This window comes from Megalobrama amblycephala, linkage group LG21 (genome assembly GCF_018812025.1).
Source record: "Megalobrama amblycephala isolate DHTTF-2021 linkage group LG21, ASM1881202v1, whole genome shotgun sequence".
Classification (NCBI taxonomy): Eukaryota; Metazoa; Chordata; class Actinopteri; order Cypriniformes; family Xenocyprididae; genus Megalobrama; species Megalobrama amblycephala.
The window spans coordinates 29,626,077-29,653,760 of NC_063064.1; the positions used below are offsets into that span (position 1 = coordinate 29,626,077).

Genomic DNA, 27,684 nt, shown 5'->3' on the forward strand with positions numbered 1-27,684 from the left:
CCTCAAAACCACCATCATCAGGCACAAACAGCGTCCCTCGATCGCCCCTCCTCCTTTACATCCCTCCCTCTCTCTTCCTCTGTTCTGCATTTTCCTCACTCACTCAGTCACTCAGTCAGAGGAACATCAGAACAGACAGCTTCTCCGACACCCAGCTGTCGGACGCTGCTTCATTTCACCACACACCAGCTCTGGGTGCAAACTCAGAAGGGGTGTTTGGGAAATTGAAAGGCGTCCTAACAGGGCCAACAAGGACTCCATCATCTGAGAGGTACGGAAGCTTCACATTCTACAGCATGAGGGTGTTTTGTGTCGGAACTGAATGGAATAGTTTTTCTGTAGTTTACAGGTGGAGTTTTGTGCTGAGGTGATGCAAACGGCTGTTTGTAAAAGGACTTTAATTAATGCTTCGCTGATTTTGCACATCAATTATTGAGTCGTTGTTTAGAGTAATGCAGATTCTTTTCTGTGCTGCTTTCTGGTTTTTCTTGACTAGATTGTTTGATCAATGGCATTGCTGAATGTGACTCTTTAGCCATAAGCCATCATTTACTCTGTAAGAAAAAGAAACAGCTAATTTTCTTAATGCATACATGCAGATGAACTGTACTTGTAAGTGCTTCCCATGATAAATGCAAATTGCACACATGACAGTTAAAATGAAATACGCATGCTATACTTTATTTAAAACTATTTTAAACAGTATATCACTACTAAATGTGCAGTTTTTATGTAATTTTGGAATGGAATATTTACACTTTAAAAAATGCAATTGACCTTTGACCTGCAGAAAAGCTAAACTTTTGTTTGGTGTATGTGGGCAATCTAATTTATTGATATGGGCAGATATTTAGGACAGACAATATACACAATATATATTCAAAACACATATGTGCATTTCATAGCATCAAATATATGCAAAAAAAAAAGAAGAAGAAGAAGAAACATTCTGGATTCTAATGATTTTCCGCATGTAGTTTAATGCCAAATAGTCTCTACAATGATTTAGTCTGAATTTATCAATATGAACACATAAAAAATGTGCATTTTTTGCCTTGTGCATACTAGCTGAGAGCTTTAAAACAAAAACATAATAGAAAAGAAACTAATTTCTATGAGCCTGTTTTCTATGATTATTGTTTTGCCTTCAGACATCAAATGAGTCAGGAAATTAAAAATTTTGCAGGAAATTTATCAGCACTTTCCAGCTTCCAAGACACAAAAAAAAGTGCTGAGGCTGACATGAAGCAAAACATCAATTCTAAAACCACAGATTACAAACATTTTATGACAGGGATGAAGACACCTCAAGAATGGTTCATACTCATACCCTTGCTTGGATCTAGCCGTCATTAAAAATTAAACAAGAACAAAGCGGTTTCTCATTCTGAGTGCATTATGGCAATCATATAACGATTAATAGATCAACTACATTAACTTTTTATCAGCTACATTAACTGCCTCATGTTTTGCTTGCCTAATGTCTTCAAGTCAATTTTCTTTCTTAATATGCATTCTGGGTCCTACTGTTAACGATTCATCATTGCAGGTTATTCCAAAGAAGAGAAACAAATCAAAACATGCTCCACCATTTGAGCTGATGTCACTTAGTGCGCGCAGATTATTGAATAGCTAAAAATCTGGTGCTGTAGTAGTGAACGCGCATTCTGATTTGGACCATTCTGGTGTGTAACGCCCACTTTTCACAATCCAATCAATCGATGCATTAAATCATGCTATAAATCAACCGCCCCGCATCTTTTCTACTGTATGCGTCATTTCATTTAAGAATTATATCATATTATCAAAGTAAATATATATATATAAAATTTCACCTCTAAATATATATTTATCTTAGTGAATGTAATCGTCAAGAAAGACTGGAAAAGTCACTGAAATTCGTGGGGTCATTGTTTGAAATGTGTAAATATATCACGTGTAGTCCTAATTCTCAGTGAAATCTCTTAATGAGCCTCTTGTTCATTAGCTACACAGCTTCCACATTAAAAATCGTTGTTTCTTTGGAGGAAAAAGTCGAAAACAGGATGCACTGATGCTCCACCTGTGGCTCTCTGCGCTCACACGCGCGTTCATGCGCAATTACGCGCGCTCTCGGCCCACTCCACAAACACTTTAATACTCTATTCCACAGCTCCAAGAATGGGAAAATCAGAGAGCCAAATGGATATCATGGAGAAAAGCACTAAACCGAGGAAGCATCGCTGGACTGTGGTGGAGATCGGACTGTCTGTCATTGTTCTTCTGATGAGCTGCGCTCTGGCTGGACTCATAGTGCTCTACACTTCAGCTCTGAGAGGTGGGAAACATTTCTGCTGCAAATCACGAGTATTTCGAATGCTATTCAAAACCATTAAAAAAGACATCAAACATTCATTTATTTATAGCCCACGTGGAGCAGCTCTGTGCAACGAGAATGAAAAAAAGCTTAAAATTAATATTAATGAAATATATAAAAAATATAATATTATTTAATTATATATATATATATATATATATATATATATACACACACACACACACACACAAATTATTTAATATATATAATATTAAATAATATATATATATATATCTATAATTTTTTTAATACATTTATATATATTTATTATTATATATATATATATATATTATTATTATTTAATATATATATATTAAAAAATAAATATTATAACTTATACATACTTATTTTATATATACTTTTAAAGTTTATATAAGTACTGTCAAATCAATTAAGCGCGATTAATCACATCTAACATAAAAGTTTGTAAATATATGTATAAATATATGTGTATACACACACACAAACACATATATTTAAATGTATATTTACGAACTTTTGTCAGATGCCATTAATCACGATTAATCGATTAATCATATGTATATTTATCATATAATATCTCATAAATTTGCACATAAATTAAAATATAAAAAATGTAACTAACTTAAAGCATCTATCGAATGGTTTGCATCTGATTATATTCTTTAAGATCTTGCATTTTCTTTTTATATTTCAGAGCGTTTTAACATAAATGATTCTTCAAAAGGTAAAGTATGCTGTTAAGTTGATCATAAATATTAAAGTTTGGCAGATTTTATCATTTAAATCTGAGGTTTTTTTATTTTATTTTGAGGTTTGCTTTGCCATAAATTCTGTTTAATCACTCCATGTACTGTACAATATTATTGCACATTATATACAGTGGATATACTACACATATGCCACAATGTCAGGTTTACAAAATGTATTTCTAATGCCTAACCTTTCGCATGAGCAAACGATAGATTTATTTCAATAAATTGCATTAAATTATTCCAGTTTTCCAGTTACATACTACCCGCAATGTTAAGCTGAAGCAATAAGCTCTCACTATAGAGCTGGACTTTTGAGTGGATTATGTCACATGATCTCAGCCGCGTTTCAGTCAGACATTAACCTCAATTGTGTTGTTCATCTCACCACATCACAACAGGGCTGAAATATCGATCAAAAGCTGACAGCAATGTCTGTACGACCCCACAGTGTGTCACTGCCGGTAATGTCTGAAAGCTTTCCTTTTATATACCATCTCGAAACTTGTATTCAACATCTGAAATGATTTATTGGCTCATGTCTGGGTTCTTGTCAATGATATAGCGGCCCGACTGCTCCAGAACATGGACCCCAGCGTGGAGCCGTGCCAGAACTTCTATCAGTACGCATGCGGAGGCTGGATCGAGCGGCACGTCATTCCAGAAACCAGCTCGCTCCACAGCGTATTCAATATCCTGAGAGACGAGCTGGAAATTGTGCTCAAGGGTCGGTTACGTCAACAATCACGATGAGTGTTGTGGGTTTGTGTAGATTTCTTTTAAACAGTTTCTTCTTGTTGGTGTTGATTGATTATCTCACAGGAGTTCTGGAGATGGAAAGTAAGGATGACAGAGAGGCCTTCAAGAAAGCCAAAACGCTCTACAGCTCATGCATGAACGAGAGTGAGTACACACACATTAAAACACATACTGTGATCTACTTATACTATGCAATATATAGACTCTGTTATTATTTACCACTACACATAAAAATAGGATTTACTTTGAAACGGTTTTCACTCAGAAATGACTGAATTAAACATGATATTTTGCAGTAGAAAGACTGAAATTATATTTTAATTGTATTAAACATGCTCCAATAATCATTGTTTTATATGTTTTACATGTATAGTGTGCAATCCCATAAAGCATCGCATGACATGATTCAGTTTCATAACTATGTGCATGTATATTTGCAATAAACATAAAGGCACAATATGTAATTTTTCACCACTAGAGGTCACTTATTCAAAACAAAGGTGTAGCTTGATGATGCCCTGATTTCGCAGAATCATGGGAAGTGTCGTCTTCACAACTCTGTCCATTCGCTGTCCATATGAGACACTGCAGTAAGCTAGATCGATATTAGCCATGGTAAAACATGGTAATCGCGGTAAATCAAGAAAACGAGATTTAAACAATAAGACTTACTGTGTTGAGCTATATAACATGATTAGTTGAAACAGCTGCGCACTTGTCTAATAAAACACATAATATATTAAAGCGTCTTTGGTGTTTCCATGGTTTCTACAAAATGAAACCAGGAGTCACGTGGGTATGATGTCATTGATGGTTCGTGTCCCTGGTTAAAATTGCTTATTTCTCTGGATTTAAACATTATTGGAAACATCCGGGATAATTTAAGTACACAAGTCACAAAATATATAACACTGTTCTAGTGGTTTTTCAATATTTTAATCCAAAAATCTTACATGTTGTGCCTTTAATGAATATATTGCATTTTATATTTCAAATCGATTGTGTTTTATATTGTCATTTTTGATTCTGTTACATTATTAGCAATGCTTTATTGGATGAGTTTTTAAACATTGTAATGTTCTAATTGATCTGATTAGTTGCAGGGTTATTATAGTTAACAAAAACTATTAAAGGTGCCCAAGAATGCTTTTTCACAAGATGTAATATAAGTCTAAGGTGTCCCCTGAATGTGTCTGTGAAGTTTCAGCTCAAAATACCCCATAGATTTTTTTTAATTAATTTTTTTAACTGCCTATTTTGGGGCATCATTAACTATACACTGATTTTGGCAGCGCACCGCCCCTTTAATTTGCGTGCTCCCTGCCACACGAGCTCTCGACTATATTACAGCGCATTTACAAAGTTCACACAGCTAATATAACCCTCAAATGGATCTTTACAAGATGTTCGTCATGCATGCTGTATGCATGCTTCGAATTATGTGAGTAAAGTATTTATTTTGATGTTTACGTTTGATTCTGAATGAGTTTGAGGCTGTGCTCCGTGGCTAACGGCTAATGCTACACTGTTGGAGAGATTTATAAAGAATGAAGTTGTTTATGCATTACACAGACTGCAAGTGTTTAAAAATGAAAATAGCGACGGCTCTCTTGTCACCGTGAATACAGTAAGAAACGATGGTAACTTTAACCACATTTAACAGTACATTAGCAACATGTTAATGAAACATTTAGAAAGACAATTTACAAATATCACTAAAAATATCATGATATCATAGATCATGTCAGTTATTATTGCTCCATCTGCCATTTTTCGCTGTTGTTCTTGCTGGCTTACCTTGTCTGTGCACAGATCCAGATGTTAATACTGCCTTTCCTTGTCTAGTGCCTTGAACATGGGCTGGCATATATGCAAATATTGGGGTCATACATATTAATGATCCTGACTGTTACGTAACAGTCGGTGTTATGTTGAGATCCGCGTGTTTTCCGGAAGTCTTTTAAACAAATGAGATTTACATAAGAAGGAGGAAGCAGTGGGGTTTGAAACTCAATGTATGTCTTTTCCATGTACTGAACTCTTGTTATTTAACTATGCCGAGGTAAATTCAAATTTTGATTCTAGGGCACCTTTAAAATGATTTTTGTTGATTGAAATAAAGCTGAAATAAAATATAAATCTTAAAGTTGTTAAAGAACTGAAATGAGCTGACGCACTATGCATGTAACTCTACACCCTTGCCTCATTTAGAATACGCAGTTTTATGAATATGCAAATTAGCCCCGCCTCCACTCACTCACACTAGCTCAGAGATCCACACATTGATGATCACATGTTGACGTGATTGGTTACAAGGTAGTTTGTGACGTCAGAAACACCAGAAATTTTAAACCGCGTTTTTGAAACTGAAGCTTTAAAGAGAAAATACTCAGCAATGGTGTTGACTTGCACATGGTTTGTCCTAAATCATATTAAATTAGACATATAAACAACATTAAAAACTTTATATATTTGAAACAAACAATAAAAATGACAAAATTATTATTGTTAATAAAAACTATAAGAGTATATAAATAATACTAAAATAACACTGGTTTTAATTCTTTACTGAAAATTCAGGCCACCTACTAAGTTGCTGTTCCGCTCGATTTGTGGACAAAACCAACATTGTCTTGTCTCTCTGCTTCCCCCTGCAGTTCTGATAGAGCAGCGCGACTCGCAGCCTCTTCTCAGGCTCATTGACAGTATCGGCGACTGGCCCGTGGCCTCTGAGGTCTGGAACGGCACATCAGGTACTGGAGATAGCGCAGGCCGTCTCTAATTCACTCTCGCTGAGAATGGCAGCATCTTGGGCTTATCTAAATGGGATAAATGCAATCGCTTCAGCCGTGCTGTCGCTGGGTGTTGATAAGACGCTAGACTGATGGAAAAGCCCAGTGGTTTCACCCAGCAGTGGCCGTCCTGCTCATCTGTCATGTGAGATAGAGCCGTGTCGAGGAGGGTGAGAGGATGAGACAGTGATGATTGGCACTGTGGCTCGTTATAGACCTTGAGAGAGGGCAGAATAATTAAACGTAATAGAATAAGATCGCTGGCGTAGAATCTACATATGCAGACATCAACCCAAACACACAAACACACACTCTAGCCTTTGCTGACAGATTTATTATGTGTCTTTAAAGCAGTGGACAGGTCATTAATGCTGTTGGAGACGTTTAACCATAACTGGCCTTTGGAAAACCAGGCTGTAATTATGATACTAAGTAATTTTTGTACACTGGGTTTTAGGGGTAATTTTTAAGATAGTTTCTTCCCAGAATTTTTAATAATACAGAAATTGACCAGTGATGATGTGCAATGCACTCATTTAACATCATCTGTGGTTACTGGAACAGTCTTCGCAACATATTTTTACTTATAATGTGATGCATTTGTAGGTGAAGCAAGAAAAATGTAGGACTTGCTTGTATCCATTGGGAATTAACTGGATTGCGAAATGGAGAATGAAACCACAAATGAGAAAGCTGGATGAAAAGTAAAATATATTTTTGGTTAGGGTCCAGTTCTTACTATTATCTAACTATGAACTATGACTTTTGCCTCAATGAACTCCTAATTACTGATTATTAAGGTAGTTATGGTTAGGTATTGGGTTCAATTATGGGATGTAGAATATGTTCATGCAGAATAAGGCATTAATATCTGCTTTATAAGTACTAATAAACAGCCAATATCCTAGTAATATGCATGCTAATAAGCAACTTAATAGTGAGATTTGGACCCTAAAATAAAGTGTTCCCATTTTTTTCTTTGGAAAACATGCACTGATGAATCACATGCAAGAAACAAACAAACAAAACAAAACAAAAAAAACAATTTAAAAGCAGTGCAACTGAATGCAAAATGTGTTCTGTGTGAACCAGCTCTAATTACTATATTGAAGTAATGATGCGTTGACATGGAATTTGCAGTTCAGTAAGTGAGTCATTTCATGATTCAGTTGCAATTCTGATTGATTCATTCAGTGAAGTATTCTTCAGGCTGATCCAAAAAACTCTTTTCAACTGATTCATAAGAATCGACTCATTTGTTCACGAATCGGACTACACAGATCATGCTGTATGTTTGCCAGTCCCAGCCTGTGTAGTCTGAACAAATGAGTCGATTCTTATGAATCAATTGAAAAGAGTTATTTGGATCAGCCTGAAGAATCATTCACTGAATGAATCCATTGGCCCCAATTGTTATGCCGAATTCCCCATTATGGTCTTGGGTTCTGGAGGGGGTGTGGCCTTAAATAATGCAACCAATCAGATAGCAGCTGCAAGGAGGGGCGGGGAATTCTGCATCACTTTGAAAACAAACAAAACTGTGCATGAAATACTGCTGTGATCTGAAATGCACTTGTCAAAAAGTTATGCACACCAATGACTGCATTTGACAACATTTATTTTTCCATGTTTCTGAAATGTCATGAACACAGCACCATTCTCACAGGTTGAAAGCCGCTGATAATAGAGTCAGAACTAAACATAATAAACACACATCTGTGCAAAATTTATTTGGGGAGCACGCTTATGTAATTATGTAGACAAAGCGAACAGACATGGTCTAAAAGCCTCAAAACTTTGATCTTGCAGAGCAAGCGTGGAGCCTGGAGGACACACTGGCTGTTCTGAACGCACGTTACAATAAGAAGGCCGTGCTTGAGATGTTTGTGTGGCCAGATGATCGCGACTCCAGCCGCCACATTATCCATGTAAGTTGTTGAACATACTGTGTAATTTACATTTATGTAATATTATGGTACTACTTCCATATTTTCTAGACATGTATGATGGTAATACCCTAGCTTTTTGGACATGTATGATGGTGCAAACTATGGTACCTATATGCAAAACCATGTTCTTGGACATTTTTTGGTAGTCTATAAATATGGTAATCATTCAGCATCAAAGTGTTTATGTCAGTTTGATTGGTTGTTTTAGTGGCGCTTCACCTTTGAAAACACACAGTGGCTAATTGCAATTTATTTTACATAATACACCCTGATTAAAATGCCATTTGGAGCATGAGATAATAAAACAGAGTGTGTGATTTTATGTTGGTTTAATTATGAACGGATGATCTTATGCATGCTGCACCCAACAAAAGCGATGTAGATATGTGTTTGGTAACACTTTATTTTAGGGTCTTTTAACTAGTTGCTTATTAGCATGCATATTACTAGAATATTGGCTATTTATTAGTACTTATTTAGCACATATTAATGCCTTATTCTGCATGACCTTATTCTACTTTCTTAATCCTACCAAACTACCTTACAAACTATTAATAAGTAGTAAATTAAGAGTTTATTGAGGGTAAAGTCATAGTTCATAGTTTATATGTGTTCACTATACTAAAGTGTTACCATGCTTTTTCATAACAAATGACTTTGTCATTAAACTACATCTTTCTGATTGCACAGGTTGACCAACCAGCACTAGGAATGCCTTCAAGAGATTATTACCTCAGTGATGGGAACTATAAGAAGGTACGTTGTGTCATTTTGGGAGAGGCATTCTCTCCCTCAATGCTTTTGTTATAATTACATGAATCAGCAGCTCCCCCGTCATGTATCTTTGTGGGCAGGTGCGCGAGGCCTACCTGGAGTTCATGGTTTCCATGGCGAGGATCGCACGAGAAGACAGGAACTTGACCCAGGATGAAGAGCGAGTGTGGGAGGACATGACTCAAGTGTTGGAGCTGGAGACAGACATCGCTAACGTGAGTTTAACTGGAGACGGTAAAAAACAACAACCAAAAAAATGGCATGCATTAAGTTACCCAAAAGCGTTCTGATGCTGTAAATGTCATGCATGAATCATGTGAGCGATTGCATCTGTTTTCTGCTCTGTGCTTCAACAGGCTACCTCACCTGCAGAAGAACGCAACGACATCACCGTGCTCTACAACAAAATGACACTGGGAGAAGTGCAGCAAGCTTTCAACCTCAATGTAAGCGCAGAAAAGCAATTTTTTTTCTTTTACACTTGGTCCTCATCAGTATTTAATGTAATAAATGAAAACTGCACCAGAAAAAGATGGTAAAAAAATAAAATAAAACAAGTCTTATGCTCACCAAAGCTCCATTTGATCAAAAATACAGTAAAAACAGTAATATTGTGAAATGTTATTACAATTTAGAATAACGGTTTTCTATTTAAATATATTTTAAAATGTAATTTATTTCTGTGATGCAAAGCTGAATTTTCAGCATCATCACATGATCCTTCAGAAATCATTCTAATATGATTTCATGCACAAATCATTAACATTATAAATGTCTTTACTGTCACTTTTTATCAATTTGGTGCATCCAAATAATTTCTTTAAAAAATCGTACTGACCCCAAACTTTTGAAAGGTAGTTTATAAACCTGAAGAGAAACTATGGGTGTTAATAGAACAAAATAATTTTGAATAATGTCATGATTTCCCACCAGTCTTTAGCAGCCAGAATATAAATGTAATAATGTCAAATTTGGTCAATAGTTATAGTTATTTATTATTATTTTAATGCTTCTCCAAATGATGCTCAGTATGGAAGAGGATTAGGGCCAAGCAATAATAAAAAAATAAAACCATCTCGAGATTAAAGTTGTTAAATTTTGAGAAAAAACTCGTTAAATTTCGAGCAAAAAGTCGAAATAAAATGTTGAGAATAAACTCATTAAATTACGAGAAAAAACTCGTTAAATTTCAAGAAAAAAGTCGAGATAAAATGTTGAGAATAAAGTCATTAAATTACGAGAAAAATGTCGTTAAATTTCGAGAAAAAATAGAGATAAAATGTTGAGAATAAACTCATTAAATTATGAGAATAGTCATTAAATTACGAGAAAAAAGTTGTTAAATTATGAGAACAAATTCGTAATTTAACGAATTTGTTCTCGTAATTTAACGACTTTTTTCTCATAATTTAATGAGTTTATTCTCAACATTTTATCTCAACTTTTTTCTCTTAATTTAATGACTTTATTCTCGTAATTTAACGAGTTTATTCTCAACATTTTATCTTGACTTTTTTCTCGAAATTTAACGTCATTTTTCTCATAATTTAACAAATTTGTTCTCGTAATTTAATGACTTTTTTCTTGTAATTTAATGACTTTATTCTCAACATTTTATCTCAACTTTTTTCTCGTAATTTAATGACTTTATTCTCGTAATTTAATGACTTTATTCTCAACATTTTATCTTGACTTTTTTCTTGAAATTTAACGACATTTTTCTCATAATTTAACAAATTTGTTCTCGTAATTTAACAACGTTTTTCTCGTAATTTAATGACTTTATTCTCAACATTTTATCTAAACTTTTTTCTCGTAATTTAATGACTTTATTCTCGTAATTTAATGACTTTATTCTCAACATTTTATCTTGACTTTTTTCTTGAAATTTAACGACATTTTTCTCATAATTTAACAAATTTGTTCTCGTAATTTAACAACGTTTTTCTCGTAATTTAATGACTTTATTCTCAACATTTTATCTCAACTTTTTTCTCGTAATTTAATGACTTTATTCTCGTAATTTAATGACTTTATTCTCAACATTTTATCTTGACTTTTTTCTCGAAATTTAACGACATTTTTCTCATAATTTAACAAATTTGTTCTCGTAATTTAACGACGTTTTTCTCATAATTTAATGACTTTATTCTCAACATTTTATCTTTTTTTTCTCTAAATGTAACGAGCTTTTTCTCATAATTTAATGACTTTATTCTCAACATTTTATCTCGACTTTTCTCTCGAAATTTAACGAGTTTTTTCTCGTAATTTAACGAGTTTATTCTCAACATTTTATCTCGACTTTTTTCTCGAAATTTAACAAAATTTTTCTCATAATTTAACAAATTTGTTCTCGTAATTTAACGACTTTTTTCTCGTAATTTAATGACTTTATTCTCAACATTTTATCTTGATTTTTTTCTCGAAATTTAACGAGTTTTTTCTCATAATTTAATGACTTTATTCTAAACATTTTATCTCGACCTTTTTCTCTAAATTTAACGAGTTTTTTCTCGTAATTTAACAAATTTATTCTCAACATTTTATTTAGACTTTTTTCTCTAAATTTAACGAGCTTTTTCTCATAATTTAATGACTTTATTCTCAACATTTTATCTCGACTTTTCTCTCGAAATTTAACGAGTTTTTTCTCGTAATTTAACGAGTTTATTCTCAACATTTTATCTCGACTTTTTTCTCGAAATTTAACAAAATTTTTCTCATAATTTAACAAATTTGTTCTCGTAATTTAACGACTTTTTTCTCGTAATTTAATGACTTTATTCTCAACATTTTATCTTGATTTTTTTCTCGAAATTTAACGAGCTTTTTCTCATAATTTAATGACTTTATTCTAAACATTTTATCTCGACCTTTTTCTCTAAATTTAACAATCTCGAGATGGTTTTATTTTTTTATTATTGCTTGGCCCTAATCCTCTTCCGTAGCTCAGTGACCGTTGATATAAGATTGTGTTTTCTCAACAGAGCACACATGCTTCTTTTGTTTCTCTTTATGAAATGTCAGGGCTTTAATTGGACACGCTACATCCAGGGTATCATGTCTAGCGTGTCAGTTGTGGTGCAACCCGAAGAACCCATTGTTGTGTACTGCTCACCTTACCTGGAGAAGCTCCGTGATGTTCTTTCCAAGCACAGTCACAGGTGATGTTCTTAGCTGTTTGACACATGAAAAATTGTCATGTCAATTATGGTCATCCAGAAGACATAAATATTGCTCAGAGGTTCAGTGGTTTCAGAGATGAGAAACTTAAAAGGTGAAAGTTATGTTCAAACTTACTTTGTCACCTGTGCTTCTCCTAAAATTGCTAAAAGGAAAAATAAAATCATTGACACACAAATGAGAGTAAAGAGCTATAAAATGATTGTGCATTTGATTTTGAAAGAGTCTGTATTGAGATCTCTGACTTCTGAACACAGTTTCAGACATAATTATTCTTATTGATGTCTAGGAGACACAACTTAATTATTAAGGAGATTCCATTTAGAATTTCTCTACACTATTAATATACATTTATGCATCTGGCAGATGCTTTATCCAAAGTGATTTACATTGCATTTAAGCTATTATAGTATTTATTCTTATTTTAATTTTTATATTTTCAGTTTTCATTTAAATTTTGTTGTTTTTATTCATTTTTACAAATATTTATTTTACAAATATTTTTATTTTTATATATTTAAATTTTTATTGGAAAGAGATACAATTTCATCTATCATCTATCAATAACATCTGTTTATGACATCTGTCACTTTTACAGCATTTCTAAAAAACAAACTGCTCAAAAAGTTCTTCACGATCAATATATCTCGTTAAATTATATTCCAATCATAGCAAAAACTATTTACAAAAGAAAGGGGATGTAGGCACAATATTTATATATAAACACAATACATATGTTCTATAACAAAAAAACATTTGGTTCAATAGGAGTTATAAACTGTCCATTTGGACCAAAAGTCAACAAACATATCTTTTTGGTTATTTATACAGAATGTAATTTTCTCCATACTTTTTACAATGTCAATCCAGTCCTGTATTTGTGGCGGATTAGGTTTATATTTTAGTATTTTTAATATTTAAACTATTTTATTTAAATTAATTGAAGTTTTTTCATCTTAAATAAAAAAAAAAAACTTATTTCAATTAAGTTTTTTGGCTAACAGTAACACTGCTTCAATAATCCACAACAAAAACTTTAAATGTAAATTTAAATGTAAATGAAATGTCAAAATGCATAGTGTTATGCTGTATGGCATTAAATGGTTTGCACATTTGTGATCTCCGCAGGACTCTGCAGAACTATCTGGCATGGATGCTCATCATGGAGAGGGTCAGCAGTATGAGCCGTCGCTTCAAAGACGTGAGAGCGCACTACAGAAAGGTCAGTCGCACTCTGAACAAACAGAGGAGAGCTCTCATGGCATTCAACTGCTGTTTCAGTCCAAAAGAGAAAGGGAAATAGGGAATAATCTATAGGGAAACTGATTTATAAACCTTTAAAGACAGACCTACTGTGAGCTACGAGGTTGCTAATCGACGGTATTTGCTTATGCTGAAGCCGTCAGCCTGTATTATTTCAATTTATTCTTAAAATAATCTTGTTTAACAAGAATTCCTGATGAAAAACTACATTACCCATGATGCTGTGCAGACAATTCCTCCAATCAGAGAGTCACTACAATCAAAACATGCCAGAATAGCTCTTTAGCTCCACTCACTCCCATGAAGCACTGCAAATGACGTAATCGGGTCCATCTTCCTATGCTCTCAAAATACCTAAATATTTGGATATGTGCTTCATGGATTGTAGCTCTTTCCCTCAGTAAACCATTAAAGGTGCCCTAGAATGCTTTTTCACAATGTAATATATGTAATATAAGTCTAAGGTGTCCACTGAATGTGTCTGTGAAGTTTCAGTTCAAAATACCCCATAGATTTTTTTTAATTCATTTTTGTAACTGCCTATTTTGGGGCATCATTAACTATGCACCGATTCAGGCTGCTTCCCCTTTAAATCCTCGCGCTCCCTGCCCCCGAGCTCGCGACTCTAATACATTGCATAAACAAAGTTCACACAGCTAATATAACCCTCAAAATGGATCTTCACAAAATGTTCATCATGCATACTGCATGCATGCATCAGATCATGTAAGTATAGTATTTATTTGGATGTTTACATTTGATTCTGAATGAGTTTGAGGCTGTGCTCCGTGGCTAAAGCTAACATTACACACTGTTGGAGAGATTTATAAAGAATGAAGTTGTGTTTATGAATTATACAGACTGCAAAAGTTTTAAAAATGAAAGTAGCGACAGCTCTTGTCTCCATGAATACAGTAATAAACGATGGTAACTTTAACCACATTTAACAGTACATTAGCAACATGCTAACAAAACATTTAGAAAGACAATTTACAAATATCGCTAAAAATATCATGATATCATGGATCATGTCAGTTATTATTGCTCCATCTGCCATTTTTCGCTATTGTTCTTGCTTGCTTACCTAGTCTGATGATTCAGCTGTGCACATCCAGACGTTGGCTTGTCTAATGCCTTGAACATGGGCTGGCATATGCAAATATTGGGGGCGTACATATTAATGATCCCGACTGTTACGTAACAGTCAGTGTTATGTTGAGATTCGCCTGTTCTTTAGTGGTCTTTTAAACAAATCAAATTTACATAAGAAGGAGGAAACAATGGAGTTTGAGATTCACTGTATGTCATTTCCATGTACTGAACTATGCCAAGGTAAATTCAATTTTCGATTCTATGGCACCTTTAAGTATGTCACAGTTGTTTTTTTGTCCAATTTTCAAATACATTTTTGCTTCAAATCAAAGTTTGTAGTGTTGTGATTCACCTCTTTGCTGATTGGCTTGGTTCATGGCCTATAACATTTTAACAAAGACTTTTTAAAAATCCATATGGGATAAATGAATGGAAAAAATACTGGAACCAGCTCCTCTGAAAAAGGGGACGGGCACTTATGCCCTCTATAGGTTATATTTATGTTTATTACACGGCTCTCTGAAATACTTGATTCTGATTGGTCTGTCACTACATTCCGAGGTTATTCCCCGATAACCGTCATCAAAAGCAATGGAGATCGGAGGACTTCAGTATATTAGTAGTCCTGCAATGTTGTTGCTGTGATCTTCTTGCCAGGAACAGTTTCATCTCAGATTACTATCTCTTGTACCCATAATTATTTATATGGTGAAAAACCATGTAATAAGTGGTATGACTGGTTTTTATCCCTTAAATGTTTGTCTAGTTTGAACTTGTTCAGTTGTCTTGGCTAAAAGCCAACTGTTAGCTACTGTTTTCTTGACAGAAGCTTTGTGTTTATGAGCTGATTAAATATTTCAACAAAAATCTATATTTTGTGTGCAATTATTTACTTACACCTTGTCATGAGCGGCGCAACGGGACAAGAGAAAACGGAATCCATTATAAACAGTGATGCTGTCTACACTGGATACGGAGCGGCACAACAAATCTCCGACTGTAAACTGATGCCCTATGTACTTAAAGAGCTCACGCTACTTCTGACATGAAGAACAAATGGATTTGCAACAGTCACTTTGTCGTGTCCAGTGTAGACAGCCTCAAGCTCAACCATCGCATCCGGTGTAGACAGGTGTTATTTGGGAAGTAGCCATGTTATAAGTGGGATAACGTACATCCAGCCGGTTGTTATCATAAAATAAACCCCTTCGGGGTGATGCAATGCCCCTCCACTTCATGCCAGGGTCCTGATGACCTTGTTTGGTTTTATTCTGCGATAACAACCAACTGGATGTACATTATAGGCATACAGGGTGTTCTCAACCTTATTTTGGTCCATTTATTTTATTGCATATTGTGTGTGTTCACTCAGGCTTTGCATGGCACTACAGTGGAGGAGGCGAGGTGGAGAGACTGTGTCCGTTACGTCCAGGGCAACATGGAGAACGCCGTCGGGGCCCTGTACGTCCGGGAAACCTTCTCTGGAAACAGCAAACGCATGGTAAGACCAAAAGACCAACTTGGCCCTAAAAAACACACCGCTAGACATAACAGGAACATCCTCCTTCAATTCTTTACACAATCAGCTATTATCAGATTGACATGGATTGTTTAGACTGGATTCAGTGATTTGACTGTAAGTCATCTCAGTTTTTTAAGTTTCTTTTTAATCTGGGATGATTTTATGTAACTCTGCATTGAATATAGATGTATGTGGCTTTATATAGTATTTCTAGGACAGGCAAATAGTTTTATTCATTTTAAAGTCAACATAAATTATCATCATCTTTCATGAAAATGATGAAAAATGACTTTTCCTTTTCGGCTGACATGACATAGGCCTTCTGAAAAACATAATTTATTATTCCCTTATATAGTAAACAATTAGTGCTATTAATCAATTAAGATTTTAAGCTGATTTATTATTCATTTTTATTTATTTATAATATTTATTTTTAAATTTTATAATTTTTAATAATAATAATAATTGTATTATTATTTTTATTGAATGTATTTATAAAATAATGTTTTTTTAAAATAAATAATTTATTTTAACATTTTAATCAGATTAATTGCATGATATGCCAACTATTTAACCAATAGGCAAATAGCTATTTTGGCTGTGTGAAAAAGGGCAATTTCATGTTCACTTGAAATGTGTCTCTCCGCTGTTGTTCAGGTGGGTGAACTGATCAAAAAGATTCAGGAAGCTTATGTGGAAACATTGGAAGAATTGAGCTGGATGGATGAACAATCCAAGGAGAAGGCCAGAGAGAAGGTGAGATGGCATTAATGGTCACAACTTCCCGAAGAGTTTTTATTTCTTTCCTTAATCCCAGGGATTCCCAAACTTTTTGGTCAGCCGAACCCCTTTGAGATAAAATATTTACTTGAGGTACTTTTAAGTTAATATTTCAATAATTTAACAACACATTCGCATGTTTACTGTTCTCTGATATCGGTTAATGATCACATGACATGCAGGTAAATAAAATTTATCTTTTTTAGAAAGTGCTTTAATTTGATTATTAAATTATTTATAAAATTGTTATATTTTTATGATTTAACTAATTATTAGCTTTTCATCAACTCACAAACCATCTGCAGTTCCCTCACAAACCCATTAGGACACAAGTAACTTTGTTAATAAATTAAACATTTGAATCAAATTAATTATATAATATTCCAGTTAATTTTTAAGCACAATTTTAATAAAGATTAATAGTATATATCAACATTATTTGGCTTTAATTTCCATTTTTGCTATGCATTTATATTACTTTTATCTTGTTATTATCATTATTAAGTGGGTTTGATCTTTAATCTTATGTTATTAATTATGGTATTTTTATTCACTTTTATGTTAAGTACTTAGTGCTTACTATAATGCTTTTTTATTGTAAAACACTTGCATGAAATGTACTGCAAGTAATGTTTATTATCATTATTATAATATTTGCTCTTACTATCCTGCAGTCTGAGCTATTCTCGCTTTCCAACCTCCTGTTTTGCAGGCAATGGCAATATCAGAACAAATCGGTTATCCCGACCACATCCTTGAGGAGGAAAATAAGAAACTGGACGAGGAATACACACACGTATGGGAACTATTGAGCTCTGAATAACTTACCATTCAAACCTACTTGTCTCTCATTCACATCAATACAAGAACGATGACAACTTAGACAGAAATACATCTATGTAATGTATTATGTTTCTGCTCACAGCTTAATTTCAGTGAGGAGAACTACTTTGAGAACATTCTGGAAAATCTGGCAGCATCAGCCCAGAAAGGTCATAAAAAGCTGAGGGAGCCTGTGGATCCTGACATGTACGAAACACATGAATATATGCTTGAAAGACAGTTTTTCCCTTCTTGACCTGTCACTGAGTCATTGCTTTTTCTCTGTCTCTGTGAATGTTGTAGGTGGATTATTGGTGCAGCTGTGGTCAACGCGTTCTACTCGCACAACAGAAACCAGATTGGTAAGTTCATATACTATAAATATAGCCATATAGTCATATAGAATATTACATACAGGGCTTGACATTAACACTCGCCAAATGCGGGTGGATTTCAGCAGTGGCGTGTAACGCAGTCACTCCTACTAGACACTTTGGCGGGTTGATTTTTATATATAATATATACATTTTTTAATTGTAGCCTTTTAAAAAGGCATCTGAAATAATAAACTAAGTGAAATAGCATTGTCAAAAATATAGATTTTTCGATACATATCAATACTGAAATATCTGAAACGCTTCCAATACTCATTTTCAGCAGAAAAGATACACGATATCAGCTGTGCTTTCTCGCTCTCTCATCTCTAAGAGCGAGTTGACACACAAACCCACCTCATTTTATTTGCTCCGGATGAATATTATTGTTATTACAGGGCCTGAATTTCGGTATCATATTGCGCATATTGCACATAATTTTACTCATTTCTGTAGATTTTGTGCTGACACCCTATGTGCACACACATAAAGCCGCCTCTCAGTACTAAATTTAGTTCTTTTCTGCTGTTTATTGCACTTAAACAGTCAAATACAACCTGGTCTCATGAGTCGCGAAATACGTACCAGCGAGTACATATCGCTGCGGTTTCGATGCGAAATGTCCACTGAGCGGCGCTAAAAGCGTTTTTTGTTTTTTTGCCGGAGCAGATAATAGGGTAAATGCGGTACGTTTTTATGACGTTGATTTTTAGACGAATCGCAGCGTTTCTCGATTTGACGTTTGCGCTCCGTTGCGTTTTAAAATAACTTCCCACCGACACTACGCCTAAACCTACCCGATAGTGTTAACAAAAGCAAACGTGATGTAAGAAGCATCTGGGATCGTACCGTTTTACAGCTCGTTTAGATCTCTCTTTGAGCTCTCTTGTTACCGTCAGTCGCCTTTCACGGGATTCGTACCCAGGCAGGGGGGGAATCGACTCCTCGTCGTAAGTTCAACTCCGTATCGGCCGAGCTACCGAGCAAGCTTGGTTGCGGCCAAAAAAAGGGAAACGCGTAGAGCCGGAAAGTCCAAAGTACGTTCGTTTACAAATCGGGCGCTCCGGTAAGAAGCGTTTTGAAGTCGTGACATGATATTGCGCGAGGAGACGTCAAAACCAGTCTTTATGAATCCATAATCCGACCCCGGATTATGTGTGAAAACGAGCCAAAGCCTCTAGCGTTCGTTTCTGTCGGAAACTGCAGCCAGACGTACATACGTAATTTTGTGTCTCACGAAAACGTGCCCACGGGTACGTCTCTCCCATGAGACCAGGTTGGTCAAATACACACAAAATAGTGTCAAAAGCTGGTCTAGGCGAGTATTCACGTAAAAACAGTCAGTTATGTTTTACATGAACGTAAACAGATAAAGAAAACGCATGTGTAACAGTATATTGGATCCGTGCATCAGGTCTTAAAGTGACAGCAGACTAATAAACCTGCTGCCAAATTATGAAATATCTATTAAAAATATCTATATTTTCCACATGGTATCGATGTCAAAATTGTGGCCAGTGAAAATGCTGACTTTGGAAAACCACTAGCCGCAGTGGCTGATGTGCAAAAAAGTTAATGTCAAGCCCTGATTATATAATATATCATATTCTGTTCTGTATTCTATAATATAAATAATTTGGTAATGCTTTATAATAAGCTTTCTACTATATTAACATGAACTAACAAGGAACAATACCTCTACAGCATTTAATATGCTGCCTTCACGTCTAAATTATCGAGTTTCCTAGTTAAAAATTGGACATGAATGCCCCTCGAGTCGTATTTACCACTGGGAAGTTTGTGATACAAAATGAAACAACAAAATGCCTGAATGCACACCTTTACTCTACAATCCTTCCAGTCTATCTACAGCAAAGAGCCTTTCCAAGTCCACCAGCTGGACCAGCACAAACCAGTCTAGTCCAGCACTGAGATTCACGATGGACTAAACAGATCTTTCCACTAGAGAAGGCAAACTAAAAAAAGCAGCATTGTCCAAACGCAGGTCTTTTGTGAAGTATTTGTTCTGGTCAGATTTCTCCTAAGCTGTTGAGGGCTCTCAATATAAATGCTTTCTCAGCCCATTGTCATAATGGCTCTAGTGCCTGTAGTGCTTTTCTCTTGTAGATTAAACAAAGCTAGTTTCAGGCTCCAGTGCCCACAAAGCTTGTGCCTTCTAGAGATGGGCTGTGGACGCCAAGCACTGGCTATTCAGGCTGGGTTAATACAGAGATTACAAAAGCCAAGTGATTATGCAGATTTTCAGCGGGAGAAATTTCCACATAATTACTCTTAGATTGCACATTTTAATGTTCCTGGACAATCTGGGAAACACTTCAAGCTGAATTGCCATTTTAGAAACAAGAGCGGCAGCTGTAACTGCCGGCACGATGGCATTTTGAGCCCTATATTCTATAGCTGGAGGACAGTACACAGTAGAGATCTTACTATCGTGCTTTTGCTATCCAGCGTATACCATTACCATCACATTATTTCAACTATAAGCACTTTTAGAGTCTCTTAAAAAGCACTTTCCACACTCTCATTTATCTAATTTGTTCACTAACATGATGTCCACCAACTTTTGACATTTCTCCTCAACCAACAAATGTCATTCCACCAAATCTCAAATCAACATGCATGCTGTGATGGAAATGACATTTTAAACATTTGTGGAATAATGTGTTGTTAAGGCTAATTTCAGTATCCTAATGGCATACAATTATATGATATTACAACACACTTTGCATAATTTGCCCAGACATTTGCACAGCTCGATTGGAAATGACACACAGTTGTCACGTGTACAGTGTGTTTTGGTTCTGTTTTCCCTGTTCCTGTCTACCTGAGTCTGCCTGTGTTCCCTAGTTGGTTTCCTTGGTTGTTAATTAGTCCTACACACCTGTTCAGTTTTATATTTATTACTCTCCCCATGTATTTAAGCCCAGATTAAGCCCTGGTATCGTCAATGTTAACGTGGTTGTGTTTCAATGATTATTGTTTCTTTTATCTCCTGCGTGTTCCTGGTTTGATTTATAATTAAAGACTTTATTAGTGATATTCTCCTGCGTCGTGTGCATCACAGCCACAGTGTGACAACAATACAAATATTTAGTGATATTTACCTAGATTTTCTTCAAACATTACATGTCTCATATTTTACAGACACTGTTTTCTCATGGGTAAACATGAACGCTAACATTAAAAAACAAAACATTATTATTAAGGGAAATGTTGATTGGGAAAATTGTTGATGTCACAACTAAGCACTTTGGCTTCATAAATAATTTGTACACTATATATATATATATATATATATATATATATATATATATATATATATATATATATATATAAAATGCTAAATATGCCAAACTTTAAATATAATAAATAATTTAAATATATTATATTAAATTATCATACTTTAGAAGATTTTTTACATTAAATAAGATACTATATTAAATGCATTTTCTCAAAATAAATCTACTTTATGGATATTTTGCTTCTTTTAAGACATTTAAATATTTTACTGACTCTCAGAATGTACTCAAACTGTCCCCAAATATCATATTTTCAATATAATAGATAATATTAATATATCATGCTAAATTATCATACTATAGAACATGAAATGTATATATTTTTTAAAAATCAAATATAATATTTTGAAAGTCTGAGTCTGGGGCAATGATAAAACTAGTGTTAATTTGACCTTCAAAAAAAAAAAAAAAGTTTTTAGAAAAAAAATGAAATCTGTTAGTTCTAATGAAACAAAAATCTACTTCTGGGACATAAAAGTGTCCAAAGTTAACACTTTTTTTCAGTTAACAGTTTTTTTCTCATGTGACTCAATTAGTATCTCAAAAACGCATTTCCTGGTCAATTATCCATGCATTATGCTGAATTCTATCTCTTTCTATGCATTCATCTTTCTTTCCTTCAGTGTTTCCTGCTGGCATCCTCCAGCCTCCGTTCTTCAGTGAAAAACAGCTGCAAGCTCTAAACTTTGGTGGAATTGGGATGGTTATAGGACATGAAATCACTCATGGATTTGATGACCACGGTAAAATGGGTCTCATCTGATGGATTGTACTAATTATCAGTTAGCTGTGGATGAATAAACAATGTGATTTTGTTGATTATCTTGTTTATTGGTGATGTATTAAACTCTGTGCTAAAGGAGGGGTTTTAAATATCACGGATAAATTGTTCTCCTTTGGACCAAAGCAGCATGCAAAAGAGCAACCACAACTCTTGTCTGTTTAAAATATGGCTGTGTTCCACAAAATTAAATATTTATTTTCATAGGCCGGAATTTTGACAAGGATGGGAACATGAACAATTGGTGGAGCAACTACTCTGCGGAGCAGTTTGAGGATCAATCTAAATGCATGGTGGAACAGTACGGCAAATTCAGCTGGAAACTTGCAGGAGGCCAAAATGTAAGTTGAACCTCGGTTCAGTACAATGGAAAGAATCTGCATATGAACTTCAGAAAACAAACAAATAAAACTCATATGAAGATCGTACTTGTAGAATGTTCATGCTCTGGGTCTGATCTAAGCATTTCCACTGCCCTAAAAAAGATTCAAGGCAGCAATGAAATTAAATGCAGAGCAAATTAAAACTTTTGCAGACATAAAACTTTTCAACACACTTAAATATAGAAAAAAATCTGCTGATTGGGCATGCAAAAATAACTAGGTATAAATTGAATACTAAAATAAATTTCTAGCCACTAAAAATTAATGGATTTTAAATTAGACTGAAATGTACGGAAGAGGATTAGGGCCAAGCAATAATAAAAAAATAAAACCATCTCGAGATTAAAGTTGTTAAATTTCGAGAAAAAACTCGAAAATAAAAAGTCATTAAATTAGGAGAAAAAAGTCGTTAAATTATGAGAACAAATTCGTAATTTAACAAATTTGTTCTCGTAATTTAACGACTTTTTTCTCATAATTTAATGAGTTTATTCTCAACATTTTATCTCGACTTTTTTCTCAAAATTTAACGAGTTTTTTCTCGAAATTTAACAACTTTAATCTCGAGATGGTTTTATTTTTTTATTATTGCTTGGCCCTAATCCTCTTCCGTAGAAATGTTTACATTTAGATTAAGAATTTTAACTTTTTACAAACATTAAAAATGTTTAGTAAAGTTTTAGTGTACTCATGCTACCATGTTGTTTTTTTTAAGGGGCATTTATTTAAAAAAATGGTTTGAATGAATGATTCAATGACTCACTCATAAAGACTTCACTTGTTTAATTACTGGATGAATCAGTGTTTTTGAACAAATCTCTTGAATGAATGATTCAATGACAAATAATTTTTTTTGTTGCCACATACTGGTGTAATGATGTAAATGATACAATCATTATTTGAAGCATCAAGCTACTTTCAAAAGGTGATTTGCTCTATTTTGATTTTCACTACCGTAGACATCAGTGTTTATATCTGAACTATAAACTTTTATCCCAATACTTCTATGATATTATGAATTATTGTAAGAATATAATAATGAAATAATAATATAATAATGAAATATAACTAAAACTTGTGAAATTAAGTTATTCAAATAGTTTTTTTATTAATCGAAATAAAGCTGAAATAAAAGAAAACATAAAAAAATAGTAATGTTGCCAAATTAAAATAAGTTGAAAAAAAAAAAATTACTAAAATTAAAATATTCTTAATTACTATAATAGCACAAAAATAACACTAAACAATGTTACATTCATGTTTCTGCAGGTCAGTGGCATCACAACACTAGGAGAGAATATTGCTGATAACGGTGGAGTTCGCCAAGCATATAAGGTTTGTATCATTAATTCTCGTTAAACAACCAATTGGTAACCTGATAAAAACTACTCAACACCTTAGCAAACACATAGTTGTGTTCCTCATTTGTAAGTGGCTTTGGATAAAAGTGTCTGCTAAGTGAATAAATGTAAATACCCTATAGCTTCATGACAAGCACTATTTTCTTCAGAAAAATGTGTTTATGTGAATCTGTTTTTGTGTGTGTGATATTAGGCGTATATAAAGTGGGTGGAGAGAGAGGGCGAGGAGCCCCATCTTCCCGGACTGGATATGGATCACAAACAGCTCTTCTTTCTGAACTTTGCCCAGGTATGTGACCATGAATTACATGCACTTTAAAACGCCAGCATTTGTTCACCTTTATGCCCATGCAAGGTCAGTTTCACAAAGACCGCATCAAATTAAACTGACATTTGAAAGATACAGGTGCTGCTTAATCTCAGGAAAATAAATGACTACAGGCTGTCTAATATGTGCTTAAGGCATGAAATCAATGGCTGAATCACGTCATCCAATGGGATGAGTACTGCGTTAAAGGACTGGGATTAGAAATGTCATTATTTGGACAGGCAGATGTCAAAATATGTGTTAAAATACACAACTGATCTGTTTTGCAGAATCCTACAAATGACATTCAGGCATAAAGTGCATGCTAGGTCAGAAATAATATGTTTAAAATCCATGCGTTCAGCTGACTATAATATGACTGGGTTAATTTTATTGAATGTAAAAATATCTCATGCTTTCTGTAGGTCTGGTGTGGTGCCTGTCGCCCTGAGTATGCCATTCAGTCGATCAAAACAGACCCACACAGCCCTCTGGAATACAGGCAAGATCTTTCTACAAGATTTGTCAATTAAAAATGAAAAAATGTCACACTTAAAAATGTAATTCGATAAGGTTACAGATAAAACATGCTATTAAACACAAGCAAAAAGAATAAGCAAAAATGAGTTGGCAAGAACTCTTGAAACTAACGTAAATTTTTCCCCACTAAAAATTTTAATGCATCTTAAAACTCAAAGTTTTTACAAACATTATACATTACCGTGCAAAAGTTTGGGGTCGGTAAGATTTTTAAAAATTCTAATGCTTTATTTTAAAAGTAATATTGTGAATTGTGCTTCAAATCGATTAATCACAATTAATTGCATAAAAGTTTGTAAACATATATGTGTGTATTATATATGTATGTATATATGTATATGTATGTATATATATATATACACACATACTTTTATGTCAGATGCGTTTAATCACGATTAATCGATTTGATAGAACTAATTGTGAAATATTTTTACAATTTTAAATAACTGTTTTCTGTTTGAATATGTATATAAAGTGTAATTTATTCCTGTGATTGAAAGCTGAATTTTCAGCATCATTACTTCAGTGTCACATGATTCTTCAGAAATCATTCTAATATGATGATTTGCTGCTCAAGAAACTTTTCTGGTTATTATCAATGTTGAAAACAGTTGTGCTGTTTATTTTTGTGGAAGTCATGATAAAGTTTTTCAGGATTCTTTGATGAATAGAAATCTTAATGACCTAAAACTTTTGAACAGTAATGTACATATATATATATATATAAAGGAACTTTATTTTTCCTTACCCCAGTTGCTATATATTTTAATAGATGCGCAAATAATATAACAGTTCTAACATGTGGTTAAACTTGTGTGAACTTGAGGATAACTGACTTCATACATCCACTAAAAATCACCAAAACAAAAAGTGATGTTTTGAAAAGTGATGTTGGCGAAGAGAAAAGATCCTGCAGTGATTTTGTTGTTTAATGCAACATTTTACGTGTGAATTAACCATGTTTTATGAGACTGATGTTGTTTTGTGTTGAACAGGGTTCTAGGTTCCCTTCAGAACTTTGAGGCTTTTTCCGAAGCATTTCATTGTGCACGAGGAACTCCCATGAACCCCGAGGAGAAATGTCGAGTTTGGTAACCACTTCGGAGTTGCGGGAGTCTGTGTATATTTTACAAACGAGGCAGCGGTTAGGAGAGCTTGGAGAATATTATGTTGTGCTGTTATTCTGCAGTGGCAGCTGCCTGTCTGTTAGTCTGATGTGACAGACATGACCAAGGTGTTAGACACCTACATGTGTGACTGCATAGATGTCTACTGTGAACTTTCAAAAGCGCACATATAACCAACAAGTGCAGGCGTCGTGAACGTGCACAGTGAGGGTGTTGTTTTTCTGAAAAAGAGGCATGCTTTTTCATCGTCTGTTTATGAGACTTTTTAAGCAAGATTTCGTCCTGTTTGCCTGTTTTTGTTGACACATTATTAGTTTTGGCACCGAAAAATACATGTAAACGTACTAGTTTCATTGTAACGAGGGGGCTTATTGACATCAGATTATTTTTCCAGATTATGTAAACGGATAAATCCCTCGGTTGGCTTTTGATTCTGTCGGCTCTCCAAGAAGATATCCGTTGTGCTTGAGCGAGCCCAAAATTAGCCAACAACTGGAGGCTTGGAAGCCGAACGAGATTGTGGTTTGAATAGAACCCAGTCAAGGCATCGTGTTTCGTTTCATAATAAGCAGCCTTGAAATATTTTGATTATTGTATAAGATTTTTTTTTCTAAAGCATGCAGTGGTAAGAGGCAAAAGCGAGAGTCCTATTGAGCGCTGTTTTCCCGAAAATAATCCTAATGTATGTCCTAGCTACACTACGTTTCACAGAAGAATCTGTATTTCTTTGAAAGCGAGGGCTTAACGTTACATAAACGGCCCGTGTTGACAATTACCTGACAACCTTAAGACTGTTAAAACCATATCGCTTTAAGCTTTATGTGTTTTTGTCCATAAATAGATCCTATTCATGTCTGCCTTGCAATTACACTACAGACTTCTGTTAAAGCCAGCAGATAATGGCAGGAAGCCGCTGCAATACTGGAACAAAATAGTTACAACAGGTCAACGAGAACTCGAGACTGTATATTTGTTTCATACAAGCTGTTCGTTCTGCCAGGGAGCGCTTCGGTACGTTGCTATTGTTAACACTTACCTATGGATGTTTTGGCAATGTTTAGGGGCAAGAATCAGATCCAGAGAGACATTCTTCAACGGTTCAGTCCTCCTGGTTTGGCTTTCTTTTTGCATCATTAACTTCTGCAAATAAACAGAGAGAAATTGTGTTTTTTACTGTACAACCATTTGATAATTGGTGGAAATGTTCATGTCGCATAACTCTGCTGGAAAAAACAAACAAAAAACTAATTGAAGTGATCAAGTTGGAAATTCCCAGTAAATTTCACAATTTATTCCTGTGATCAAAGCTGAATTTTCAGCATCATTACTCCAGTCTTCAGTCACATGATCCTTCAGAAATCATTCTAATTTGCTGCTCAAGAAACATTTCTGATTATCCATGATGAAAACAGTTTCACATTTTTGTGGAAACCGTGATACGGCAAGTAACACATTAAATTAAACA

General features: G+C 34.4%; 1 protein-coding gene and 1 long non-coding RNA gene across 4 annotated transcripts; one reads left to right on the forward strand and one right to left on the reverse strand.

Annotated features, from left to right (window-relative positions):
- mmel1 (membrane metallo-endopeptidase-like 1) lies at positions 1–27,262 on the forward strand. The gene is made up of 24 exons (XM_048172818.1): positions 1–271; positions 2,153–2,317; positions 3,033–3,062; positions 3,489–3,551; positions 3,653–3,814; positions 3,910–3,990; positions 6,504–6,599; positions 8,448–8,566; positions 9,278–9,343; positions 9,442–9,576; positions 9,718–9,807; positions 12,392–12,528; positions 13,676–13,769; positions 16,275–16,403; positions 17,082–17,180; positions 17,917–18,000; positions 18,130–18,233; positions 18,330–18,388; positions 22,344–22,463; positions 22,709–22,842; positions 24,154–24,219; positions 24,439–24,534; positions 24,978–25,054; positions 26,088–27,262. The coding sequence occupies exons 2-24, from the start codon at positions 2,161–2,163 to the stop codon at positions 26,185–26,187; spliced, it is 2,298 nt and encodes a 765-aa protein (XP_048028775.1). The 5' UTR covers positions 1–271; positions 2,153–2,160; the 3' UTR covers positions 26,188–27,262.
- On the reverse strand, positions 6,593–27,362 carry LOC125256649. 3 transcript variants are annotated; one of them, XR_007182159.1, is made up of 6 exons: positions 27,256–27,330; positions 12,665–12,692; positions 12,488–12,541; positions 9,637–9,727; positions 9,457–9,555; positions 6,593–6,855 (listed from the first exon to the last, which is right to left on the reverse strand). It is a non-coding gene; the product is annotated as an uncharacterized LOC125256649 (long non-coding RNA). The 3 variants fall into 3 exon arrangements; XR_007182161.1 differs by having other exon boundaries at positions 12,483–12,541; positions 27,256–27,326; XR_007182160.1 differs by lacking the exon at positions 12,665–12,692 and having other exon boundaries at positions 27,256–27,362.
- Between the last annotated feature and the right edge of the window lie 322 nt (positions 27,363–27,684).